General features: G+C 40.8%; 1 protein-coding gene across 1 annotated transcript in view; it reads right to left on the reverse strand.

Annotated features, from left to right (window-relative positions):
- Positions 1-13,404, reverse strand: part of vps13c (vacuolar protein sorting 13 homolog C) — a 286,385-nt gene that overhangs the window by 159,309 nt on the left and 113,672 nt on the right. Inside the window, exons 23-26 of the mRNA XM_060853895.1 lie at positions 10,011-10,143; positions 8,734-8,821; positions 4,021-4,190; positions 1,395-1,548 (exon numbers count right to left, since the gene is read on the reverse strand). Coding sequence (XP_060709878.1) covers positions 1,395-1,548; positions 4,021-4,190; positions 8,734-8,821; positions 10,011-10,143 — 545 coding nt within the window. The remainder of the gene's footprint in view (positions 1-1,394; positions 1,549-4,020; positions 4,191-8,733; positions 8,822-10,010; positions 10,144-13,404) is intronic.

Raw genomic sequence — 13,404 nt, forward strand, 5'->3', positions numbered from 1 at the left:
GAAGGAGTTAGAGCATGCAACAAGTATACATAATACACTTTTGACAACTGTAACAACTCGTTTTCTCTCTCAACATTTTCACCCTACATTATATGCCCCCATAATCACCAAGCAAAACTGCAGTGATTGGGACCAGGTGGATCTTATTGACTGAGTTCCCTGATTGGGGTTAATGTGGACCATTCATGGAGCCCCAGATGACAGATATAAATTGGGGGAAAAAAAGAACAGAGAGCCTCACACAGCATTGCCCTTTTAAAAAAAAACAGGGACTTGCATGAAAAAAAATAAATAAATTGGGGATTCAGTGTGTCTCCTCATTTCAGGAACTGACTCCGAGGTGGCTTGTCACAGCCAGAGTACATTGCACATGTAAATAAAGTCAGAAGTCACATGACACCAGGTTATAGATCAACAGGTTTATTTGAAATCATAAGCTTTTTAAGCCCTTCCCCTTTGGCAGGTGACTATAATCTGGTGCCATGTGACTTCTGACCTTGCCCACTCCAGTCCAACACTAGCACCACCACACCACAAATAAAGTGCGACTTGGTGGCGGGATACTGGCCTCTCTGTAGTTTTTCAATAAATGTTAAGTGAACCACATACATTACACAATATTTATAGAGACCTGGCTGTATCAGTCAAGACGGCGAAAGTGAGGACTGCAGATGCTGGAGATTAGAGTCGAGTGTGGGGTGCTGGAAAAGCACAGCAGGTCAGGCAGCATCCGAGGAGCAGGAAAATTGATGTTTTGGGCAAAAGCCCAAGACTTTTTACCCGAAAAGTCAATTTTCCTGCTCCTCAGATGTTGCCTGACCTGCTGCGCTTTTCCAGAGCCACACTCTCAGCCCTGCATCAATCAAGAACCTCACAAAAGAACCATAAAGGATCTTCAGGTTTTCCTTCCTCTTATTATACACACCACAAGGCTAGTTAACAATCCCACATCAATTCAGGCTCGGCAAGGCAAAAACTAAACAAAACCATTGCTGTCACTTGGCACTATAAATTAACAATTTCAACAACAGTATGCTATCCTGTGTTATAATAAGACACAAACTAAACTATGAACTATCTGATGTTTACATATTTGAATTCCATCAACTCAGGAACATACAGATGTTCAGAAAAGGTTTTCAAATCTAAGATTAAAGTTTAATTAATTTTGACATTACGAGGAAGGTATAAAAAGCTTGTTCAAGTGGTTATAGTTACTAGGTTCTCCAAAGAAAAGGAATTTTTCCAAAAATCAGAATTGTGTAGTTCATTAATTTTTTTTAGTAACATTGCTGATACAAAGGTTGAGATTCTGTTTATGAAATATATTTATTGCCTTTTTTAAAACAATCTCAATTTATCATTTGGGGGAGTTTTAAGAGGTAAATACTCACCAGGAAATTCACAATAATCTAAGGTGATTTTCTTCAAATATGATGTAGATGTCAAATCAAATGTTCTGATGTTCATTTCAGTCCCCAACTGAGACACACTAAAAACAAGCAATGGCTTCTCCTGGTCTTCTTGCCTGGTCAGTTCAACGACTACCTACAAGATACCAAAACGTAACTCAACATAACACAATACAACAAAATGAGCTCGCTTGCACGAAGTACATATTCCAATCGACATGCAGTTTTGACCACCTTGCTAGCACCATATAGGTCAACGAGCCATAAATCTTTCACATTCAAGTCGCAAGTTTGACTTTTAATGCAAATTTCAAGTCACTTACCATTTCACGATGTCCCTGTGATTGATGGGGAGCTGCTGAAAAGAGGCAAAAGTGCCTTTTTCTTGATTACAATCTACAATAATTAAAACTGGCTGAAAGGGTCTTATTAGAGGTGAGATGCAAGTAATGCATCTTTCACTGAAGTCTGTGACAATTTTTTTAATAAATATTTTTATTATGATTGAAATTTTTTTTAAAACAGTAGAACAATCTTGCACTATAACAACAATAAAACGTAAACAAACTACTACTCTACTCCACAAACAATTTAGGAACAAAAAACTCCACACAAACTACAATTCAATAAATAACTAAATCAAAACATAAAGCAACTAAATTAAACGGAGTTGAACCTAGTCAAATTACATTAAAGTACGTTAAGTTGCAACACTCAGCACAATCCCAAAGCTCCCCATCAGCAGGAGCATTAGTTGGCATACCCATATTTGTTCAGAATTCTTCCTCCCAGGGGCCCCTGCCAGACACAGCCCTTATGGCCACACAAAGGCCCTGACCAATAAGTCTGCATTTATATGGTTCAAAAAGGGCCGCCACGCCCTATTAAAAAAGTTCAGTTTTCTGGTTCACCATACTTGTAAGGAAGTCCAGGAGGACATGCTCCATAACTAACCTACGCCATCCAGAGTCCTGGGGGACTTTTCGATACCCAGCCCATCCAAATGTTCTTTCTCGCCAAAATGAAAGAATATTAAACAATGTCTTCCCATGCACGCCCAAAGAGGGGAGATGCGGCAAACCCAAGAGGAAGGACACCGGATCTATCTTGACCTCAGTTCCCATGACCCCTTCCAAAACACTCGCTATAGTCCCCCAATACCTACGAAGCTTGTGGCATGATCACAAGCAATGAATAGGAGTACCAAAATCTATTTAACATTTGACGGTGACATAATTCTTAATCACACCAAAACTAAAAGGTGACCCAGAGTGTGGGATCGCTGTATTCTTGGTCTTGACCATACATCCTGGAAGATTTGGAGAACTACAAACCTTCTTTCAACACTGACTATGATTATTTTCAAAACAATACCTATAGCTTTATCTGAACATACAAACATGGAATGGTGCATGGAACAAGAGAAACCAGAATTATTCTATGGAAATGCTTTAAAACAAAGAGCCACATACCAAGAACAGCATCCACTACTTGAACCACACTTAGAAGTATGACCAGTAATAGTCATGCCATCGGATCCAGATCAGCCATAATTTAATTGACAAGGATGCAATACTGATATAAAACAAATTTAAATGAGCTCAATGCTAACATACAAAAAATGTTTTATAAACAAAAACACAAGTTGCCGGAAAAGCTCAGCAGGTCTGGAAGCATCTGCGCAGAGAAATCAGAGTTAACTGATTCCTCAGAACTGTTGGTAGCTATGAAAATATCGAGTCATATGCATAAGATGGGATGGGGGCTTGGGATAAAGAGTAAATAATAGGTGAGGAAAGAGCCCAAAGACAGGGAAGAATAATTGGACAGACAAAGGAGTGGATCGCGATCTGGCTAGAAAGGTGAAATAGTTAAAAGATACGATGAGCAGCTAACAATAGTAGTGCATAATGGCAGACTATGTGATAACCTGGAGTGTGGAGTGGGGGGGGAGGGGGGGGGAGGGGGGGAGGGGGCCCAAGTGGAAAGTGAGACGCTGTTGTTCTTTCCAGCTGCACTGAGCTTCGCTGGAGCACTGCAGCAAGCTGAGACAGAGAGATCAGCCAGGGTACAGGGTGGGGTGTAAAAGTGGCAGGCAACTGGAAGTTCAGGGTCTTTTCTGCAGACAAAACGTATATATTCTCAGTCCCCACTTGGGACCTGCAGCCCTCCAGACTCCCTATCGAGTTCAATAATTTTAGGGCCTGAACTCTTCCATGTTCATGCCCCCAACCCCACACATCAGACGTTATCATCATATAATGGGTTATTACACACAACCCATTGCTAGCCACTAACAATCCCCGTTTAGAGCTATTTCACCCTTCTAACCAGTTCGTTATCCACTCCTTTGTCTGTCAAACTGCTCTTCTCTCTCTTTGGGCTTTATAATCACTTTTCATTTATTCCTTAACCCTATCTTCTGCATATAAACCGACATTTTCTTAGCCAACATCAGCTCTGAGGAAGAGTCACTTGATCCAAAATGTTAACTCAGGTTTCTCTTCACAGATGCTGTCAGATCCACTCAGCTCTTCCAGCAACTTGTGTTTTCGTTTCCGTTTTACACCATCCGCAGTTCTTTCAATTCTTAGAAAATGTTTGATACCTCTTTCACTTCGAACTTCAGCTGGAGATCTGTCAGTTCCTCACAGACACTCTCAAGATCCTCTTGCTGAATATGATAGGGCTGTGCATCGCCAGCTGCCATTACAAGTTTACTCGGCAAGTCAACTTCTTCCTTTGCATCACAGAACTCTGCTTCAGATTCCAGTGAACCTAAGAAACAAGATTGCATAGAGTTGAAAGGAAACAAGAAACCATGACCATTTCGAAACAGTAGTATTCAAATTATTCCAGACGTAAAACATTTGCAGGCAATAAGCAAAACAAAAACAACCCACCTCCAAGACCAAGCAGAACTTGATAAAATCAGACAGCTGTACAGCTGCAAGTTCAGAATCCACAAATCCATCACTGGTCTTGTCATAGTTTCTTATCCAAAAGTAACACAAACTGATGTGGACATCAGGTAGAAATTAATTAAAATTAAATATTAAATCGATAGTTAGAAGTCTAATATAACTGGTAAATCGCAAAAGCAATTGTGCACAAATGCACAAGGCCCTTCTTGTCAGTACAACATTTGAGCCGAACGGAAAAGTATGGCTAATACTAACTCTGGTAAAAGTTCCTTCCACCTGAAGGAAATTGTTGCACCATCTCACAAGCTGCATCAACCAAAAGAGCAAGAGAAATGGGTGCATGAGGGCACATGTCCCAAGCTCACCTCCATGTCCCGACTCCAAAATAACTCATTGTTCCTTCATAATCTCAGTCAAAATCCTGAAATTTCCTACCCATCAGCACTGTAGTAACACCTTCACCACTCAAGACTGCAGTATTTTGAAAGGTCTACCACCACCTCAAAAGACAGTAGGCATGGTCAATAAAAGACAGTACAGGCAGCAATATTCATATTCCAACAACAAATTCAAAAATCAAGTCATTTCGTTTCAGCTGTGCGCTTTCCATGATCGACAACAACAACACTGGCGAGTGATACACAAGTCTGACATTTCCATGTGCTGTATCCAATGAAAAGGACACAAACTTCTGACCAAAGTTTATCATACTGCAAAAGACTCATCTCCAACATTAGCCGTGCTGAAGCACAAAGCACATGACACTTCCCTTCAGGTTAGTGAAGATTCACGAAAGCGCAGAACCCCAGTATCTTTTCCCAAGCGCAAGTAGATGAAAGCGCAAAAGCAGGTTGTCTGCTCATTCCCTTGGCCAAACATGGAGACGAACGGAAGTTAAACCTAGTTCGACAAATATAAAATAGCTGTTCTAGCTTATTAAAAGGAAGGCAGCAAGATGGAGCACAGTTATTCAAATCACACTGGGAAGAAAATTCATGATTTTAGAAATGTTTCACAAGGTAATTCTAAAAACACTCTACATTCAACAGGACAAGATTCACTGACACTGAAGATCTGGGAGAATTTAGAACAGAAATGCAAGAATTTTGAGAAGATTTGTAGCTCAGGTTGAAGTTCTGGATGTAAGTTTGCTCACTGAGCTGAAAGGTTCATTTTCTGGCATTTTGGCTCCATACTAGATAACATCTTCAGTGAACCTCCGGTGAAACACTGGTGTTAGTGACCTGTCTTCTATTTATGTGTTTAGGTTTCCTTGGGTTCAGGAAATGGCATTATCCTCCCAAGGAAACCTAAATACAAACTGAAAGGGGATTACTAACACAAGTGCTTCACCGGAGGCTCACTGATGATTTTGCAGAGTATGGAAATGAAACATCTAAAAACAAACCTTCCAGCTCAGCGAGCAAACCTACATCCAAAATGCAAGAAATATAAGTGGACCACAGGGCCATTCGAGCACGCAATCAGTGACCCAAATTTTACTTCCTGAATTATCCACATAGTCCAAACATCTATCAATCTTGACCTCAAACATGCTTGACAACTGAGTTTTCATAGTTTTTTTTAAAATACTCAGATCCTCAGAAAATCTTAGGTGACTTGACATACAAGAGGCTGAAAACATGTTTCGCCATGTTGGACAGTCTAGAACTAGGGGACACAATTTGACAGTAAGATGGAGATGAGGAGATTTCTCTGAAGGCCATGAGTCTATGGAATTCCCTTCCCTGAAGGCTGGGTCACTGACTATTAAGGTTTCAGGAGTAGGCAGGAAAGCAGCATCAGGGGGCAGAGTGGCCTTCACCTGCTCCTAACTTGTTAGCTCAATTTCAGAATTCCAAAATTCTCAACCTCTAACTGAAGAAATTTCCCATTTTCATCCAAAATACCTGGCCCTTTATCTTGAGCCTTTTTTTTCCCTGTAGTCTTAGACACTCCTGTCAGGGGAACTAGCCTTAGTAGGGAACCCTCCTCGGAATTTTATACATTTCGATGTGATTACCGCTCATTTTTCTAAACCTCCGCGAACAAAGGACCATTCTACTCATTTAATCTCTTCTCATAGCACAACTATTACATTCCATACCATTTTTCTTTCTACCTGCTTTACGGCAAGTACTCACTTCCTGAAATAGAAACTAAAACAGTATAAATCATCTTGGGTGCATTTGCATGAAAGCTCTACATAATTACAGCAAGATTTCATTACTCTTGTACTCCAATCCCACTTCAGTCAAATCTTTCCTAACTGCATGTTGGGCCATAAGGTTAACTTTGTTTCAACTGCCAGAACACCCACTGCTCATTACCAAAATCTAATAGCTTCTTGCCATTTAAAAAAACACTCAATTCTCACATTATACCTACCAAGATGAATAAATATTTTCACATGTCCCCACATTATTCCCTTTTCTTTTGCAGATTCTACATTTCTCCTCACAGTTTACTTTCTCACCTAACTTTGTATCATCAGAAAGTTGGGACACATTACATTTGGCCCCTTGGTCAGTTATTGATAAAGACTGCACATAATTTCACTGCTCACAGTCTGCTGATATCAAAGTGAACCATTTAATTGTACACCGTCCATTAGCCAACTCTCAACGACACTAACACATTACACCTCACCCGACGAATCATCAGCTTGCATGTTTCGCCTTTGAAAATCCAAACATCTTTTCTCCACAGAGCTTCAAAGAACTTTTATTGATTTGTCAAAACATGACTTTCCTTTAGGAAAGGATGCTGATTGTGGGCAGTCATAAGTGATCGGATCCGTTCTTATGGATTCCATCAATTTCAAGACGACTAATGCCAGGCTGAATCGTCTCTCTCTCCCTTCTTTTCCTGAATAACATTATCGCATTAGGAAGGGAGATTCGGGTGAAAAGACATGTAGGGGTGATGTCGAGAAGCATTTCTTCGTACAGAGGAAATCAGAAATGTAGAACTCTTTCTCTCTCTCACCCTGCCCTCATAAAACCCAGATGAAGCTAGATCAATTGAAAAATTCAAAACTGATACTGCCATTACATTTGAGTCATAGAGATATACAGCATGGAAGTAGACCCTTCGATCCAATTCATCCATGCCGACCAGACATCCTCAATAAATCTAGTCCCATTTGTCAGCACTTCACTCATATCCCTCGAAACCTTTCCTATTCATATACCCATCCTGATGCTTTTTAAATATCAACAGCTTATAAAACAGTAACTACTGCTCCTAGAATGAGGAAATCAGCTCCAACACTGAAATACCTCAAAAAAGGAGCAGCTCTTACAGCCACAATTTTTTCCCATCCTCCATTTTAGATTAAAAATTTAGTGAAGATATTAAACAGGGAAGATGACAGAAACAATATGGACAAAAAGGAATTAAATTGCAAATCAACTATTACTCCAATTAAAGATCAAAGACTCCAGATGTTCGACCACTTCTTCCTATTCTTATATTGCCATCATCAATCCATGACAATAGTGCAAGTGAAGCTGTTAAATGACAGTGTAACATTACTTCAGGAAAAAGGTTTATAATGTTACACAAATAAGTCTGAAGAGAGGAAGGAATTCAGACAAAAATAGCTACAAAACAGAGTGGGGAAAGAAAACATGAAAATAAGCTAGGACAAGTCAAATACAGATTTTAATCAGAATGTAAAATGGGAGTGCAGCACTAAAAGCAAAAAATGGATCCTCTAAAGTAAGGGACAGGAGGATATTATAAAGAAAGAATAAGGATATGGCAGAGATATTAAACAAATACTTTGCATCTTTCTTCAAGGTTGAAGACAAAGAGCATTCTGGAAATAGTAGGGAACAAAGGAAAAACGTGGACAAAATAAATTCATCTTGCATTGGACACTGCAGTGCAGTGCACTCAAAACATTTAGTATTAGCTTGATGAGAATAAAAACTTTTCAGCCTATCATGTTCACACATTAAGCTCCTGAACTAGGCTGACATTTTCCAGCCCAAAAGATGCAATAAACTATTATAAAGAGGTCTCTTTGAAATTTGGTACCTGACAGATACTGGAAAGAATGTCATGAATTGAGAAAAAAATGCAAAACTGCATATCAATTCATACATTTTCACAGGTATAACTGGAAGAACCACAGAATCAAATTATGCTATCACTTATTAATACCTTGGCAAGCATCTTCTATTTAAATATTAGATTCCCTACAGAGCGGAAACAGGCCCTTCAGCCCAACAAGTCCATACTGACCCTCTGTTTTATACAGGAGTTTTAAAAGTAGAATTTACATTTCTAATAAATATTGAATGTAGGCAAACAAAAGAACAATTGGAAAATACAGGAACATGCAGCAATAAAGTCATCAGGCATAAGAAGTTAAGATTCTCGAGGCTTACTTGAATCATCTCCTTCCAATGATGCTGCAGAACCAACAGCTACCAGATGAGGGTCAAACAACTTCCTTGGTTTTGCAGCCAATGATATCTATCACAAAAATATACAAAGTATTATGCTCATATCATTTGATCAAGGAACATTGACTGAGTACAAGTCTAAAATTAAGGCTGAATACAAAAACATTTCAATATCAATCTTTTTAAGGTCTATTTAGATCATGAACATTGAGCTCTTCTTGAATATCTCAAAAATCATGGGCCAGAAAAAATCTGAATACATATTCAAAGTAAAATAGATGATGATTAAAAACGCATGTCCAACAAGATGATTTTATTTTAAACACATGTTTAAAATCAAACTGACTGAAGAATTTCTACACTAGGAATTATTTGGCAAGAATTCAAATGAATACAAGAAATATAAAGATTGCTTCGGAAAGGGACAGCAATAAAGTTTAGAGACATTAAAATGTGCAAAACACAAAACTATTAAGTTTCTAGGATGAATCCAGTGTGAAGAAAATAATGACCAAATTTCTTGATATATTTCAAGAGTAACATGGCGCTGCACATATAGAGGACAATTAAAAAACAATAAATTCATTGCACAGGTTAAAGGTAAAGTATATCCTTGGCGGGAAAGCAGGAGTGAGGTCCACTTACTGGACTTTGACTTCAGCACATAAGAGACATACTTATGTTGGTTGTACTTTGCAGATATATCTTTGTATATTTGTCTTACTTTGAGTGTAAACCTAATTGAGTAGATTGACATCTGGTTCCTTCCTTCAACTGCAATAAGAGATTTAACAACAGCTAAGCTCATACGTAGTGCGCTGACTTAAATATTGCAGATTTAATGGGTCTGATTTTGTTGCAGCTGTTTGACGTACAGAACACATGGTAACATATGGGAGCTTTGTAATTTTACTGTTTCTTGACCTTAACATGACAGAAAAATTAGTAGGACCTCAACAGCAATGTCAAAAATTTAGAACATACTCTACACAGATTACAGGGGAACAGATTATGACAGCATGAAAACAGCAAAACAGAAGGAAAAAAAAAGTGATTGTCAAGATTGCATAATGCAGGAAACAGTAGCCAAGTACCAATGGACAAGTAACATTTGCACAGGGAAAAATGATTTAAAAAGATATACTGTATACTTCTTGCAATATAGATTTCAAAGAGGACACAAGCTGCTTAGAATCAGAGACAAACATTCTCCATTCAAATCATTAATGCAGTGCAAAAGCACAAGTCATCACACCAACCTTGGCTTTGATGGGAAATCTGGAGGATGACCTCAGAGGTAAGGGAATGCTATCAGTGAGCTCAAAAACACTTCTGATTTTTTGATCTGACATCCTGACATGGAGTAAAGGGAGTTCGCCAGAGACTTTAAACCTAAAAAAAAAAATGTGTTACAATTTGTCTGTATTGAATCCAACACATGAGGAGACAGGAATTCTTAAATCAAACCTAACCTATAACTGCAGCAAATAGTTAACCACAGATCACAGCAAATCAGATACAGAGGAACCTAGATTATCCTAAGGACACAGGTGGGGAGTCTTTTGTTCAGTAAATCGAATTCCCGGTAATCAAATGCCAGATAAGTTTAGCCAAGCATCGGGACCTTGCAATCTTGCCGGATAATCCAATGTTCGGATAATCGAGGTTCCTCTGCACTACGCTGGAGTAGGCAAAAGGAGGTTGCATCCCAATAATGACAGTGAATCATTTAAGGAGGGATGTCCACCATCACTGTCAGTGGCCAGGGTGACCTCACATCAGATGGGAAACATGTTTAAAATGCAGAGGCAAGCTCTTATGCCATGCAAAGGATGACAATGGTCATTATGAAAGAGCGCCACACAGAGAGTCTGCTACACACAATCCATCCAGTATGAGTGGCCTACCAGTGAGACAACAGGACAAATTTGTGGTTCTTACTGTTGGGCTCGGAGAAGTGGAATGGACTGCAGGTGAATCAGTGCACTGAATGTACCACCCACAGAGTGTTAGTTGGCATAATTCAGGCAGTCAGGCATTAAAATCTAGTCCACTATTTTGAATAACAAAGGCATAGTGTCATGTTATCAATTTGTCATGAAATAAAATACATTTTATTGCAATTATGTAATGTTTCAATTTTTCAAAACTAATGCTTTCAAATAATAAAAAAAATTGAGATTATACATCTTTACAAAAAAAATGCAAATCCATGGCCAAGATAATTATTGCAGTGTTATTTCCATACATTACTCTATCTGTAGCCTTTTTTTAAAAAGATAAAGCAGCACACGAACAAAACAGCTTGCAAGATACAAACCTCTCTGACCTGATGTCTGGCAGTTAGCAGCACATGCCTACCATTAGCTTTAAGTTTGCAACAATGGGCTGCAAGTCCATGTCTCATAAATTCAGGTGCAGGATGTAGGGCATTGCTCATGGACAGGAATGAGGAGAAAGCAAAGAGGCAACAGCCTGGCAATACGGGTGGACTCTTCATTTTGGGGTTGGGGGAGGGAGGGGGGGGGTTGATAGGACAGCTCGACTATTAGATCGATGGGCTTTCTGAGATTGGTAATGATGTCACTGGGAAACTTGCAAAAGCTACACAAAACTTTGTTTTAAATGACACAGATGTGGCACCAAGGTAAAACAAGAACAATTTGAACTGTGCACAATGACAAAGCAGTCTGCTACAAGCAAAATCTTCAATTTGCCCATTCACATCAGTGAATACTTACCTTTGGAACTAAGTGGGAAGTATAAGAGCAATACAACATCGCATAAGTGTAGAGGAAGCAGCTCATTGGCTAAAGGAGAGCAATGGGTTTTAATACAGACACAAGTGAACATATATTGGAATGGCCAATTGTACTTAGTAAAGCATGGAGTCGAAAATAGGAGAAAATGAAGACTGCAGATTCTGGAGATCAGACTGTGTGGCACTGGAAAAGCGCAGCCAGTCAGATCAGGCAACATCCGAGTAGCAGGAAAGTTGACATCTCAAGCATTACGTCTTTATCAGAAATGTTGAGGGGTAGGGGCACCAAGGCGACTCGGGGATAAATGGGGAAGCGGGAGTGGGGGGGGGAAGAAAGAGATAGCTAGGAATGCGATAGATCAGAGTGGAAGGATGGACTGGATAGGTGGGAAAGATGATGGACAGGTAGGACAGTTCAAAAGGTTGGACAGTTGGAAGGTTGGATCTGGGATAAGGTGGGGTAGGGGAGATGAGGAAACTGATAAAAACGACTGATTCTGTGTGGTTGGAGGGCCCCAAAGCGGACGATGAAGTGTTCTACGTCCAGTCAAGTGGCTGGATTTGGTGGTGGAAGCAGCCCAGGACTCGCATATCTGTGGCGGAGTGGGAGAGGGGAGTTGAAGTGATCAGCCACAGGGCACTGGGGTTGTTTAGCGTGTGTCCCAGAGATGGTCTCTGAAACCTTCTACAAGTTGGCATCCTGTCTCCCTAATGTATAGAAGGCCACATGAAGAGCAACGGACACAGAAGATGAGGTTGTTTGGAGATGCAGGAAAATCTCTGCTGGATGTGGAAAGATCCTTTGGGGCCTTGGATGGCGGTGAGGGGTGACGTGCGGGTACAGGTTTTACACCTTTTACAGTGGCAAGGAGAAGTGCCAGAGGGGAGGACTGGTATGGGGGGGGGGGGGGGGGGGGGGGGGGGGGGGGGGGGGGCAGGGGGGGGAGAAGAGAGAAAGAAGATGTGGACTTATCAAGGAAGTTGCAGAGGGAATGGTCTCTGTGGAAATATCTCTCTGGTGGCGGAAATGGCAAAGGACGATGCATTGTATCCAGAGGTTGGTTGGGTGGAAGGGGAGGACCAAGGGGGTTCTGTCCTTGTTGCAGTTGGAGGAGTGGGGCTGAAGGGTGGAGGTACTAGAAGGGGAGGAGATACGCCAGAGGGCATTGTTGACCAAGGAAAAGGTGTTGATGTAACTGCGGAAGATGGACAGGCATAGCTCAGGCCTGTGCGGGTGCTCAATGCTACCTCTTTGATCTGCAGTGGGAGGAGAAATTGTTGAGGGTGAGGACAAGTTTAGCCAATCGAATGACTGGGTCAGTGAGAGGGCACTGGTTGGGTCAGCTGGAGAGGAAGAAATGGAGGGCTTGGAGGTGTGTCTTTGAAGTACACCTTTGTCATAGCTGATGGACATGTACAGGGCCTGGATGGCCATGGTGAAGATGCAGCATTGGGGACTGGGGAATCAAAAGTCTCGGAGGAGGTGGAGAGCGTGGACAGTGTCCCACATGTATTTGGGGAGATCCTGGACCAAGGGGAACAGGATGGTGTCAAGGTATGCAGAGTTATGTTCAATGGGGCAGAGACAATGGGTCAACTGGGGCAGTCAGTTTTGTGCAAGAGGTAGAACCGGGCGGTGCAGGGTTCCAGGACCGAGGTTGGAGCCTGTGTATAGGAGATCCCCAGAGGTGAAGTACTTGTGGATGGTCTGGGAGAAGATAGTTTGGTGAATGGAGGCGAAGTCGTGGTCGAGGGAGCAGTAGGTGGTGGTTTTATTTTTAAACACAGGTCGGTGCACCAAACTGACACTGTGCTCCCCTTTGTCCATTGGTTGGATGGTAAGGTTGGGTTGGAGTAGGAAGTGATCATTAACTGGGGTGAAGTCAAGTTAA

The sequence above is a fragment of the Hemiscyllium ocellatum genome, chromosome 42 (genome assembly GCF_020745735.1).
Source record: "Hemiscyllium ocellatum isolate sHemOce1 chromosome 42, sHemOce1.pat.X.cur, whole genome shotgun sequence".
NCBI classification, from domain to species: domain Eukaryota; kingdom Metazoa; phylum Chordata; class Chondrichthyes; order Orectolobiformes; family Hemiscylliidae; genus Hemiscyllium; species Hemiscyllium ocellatum.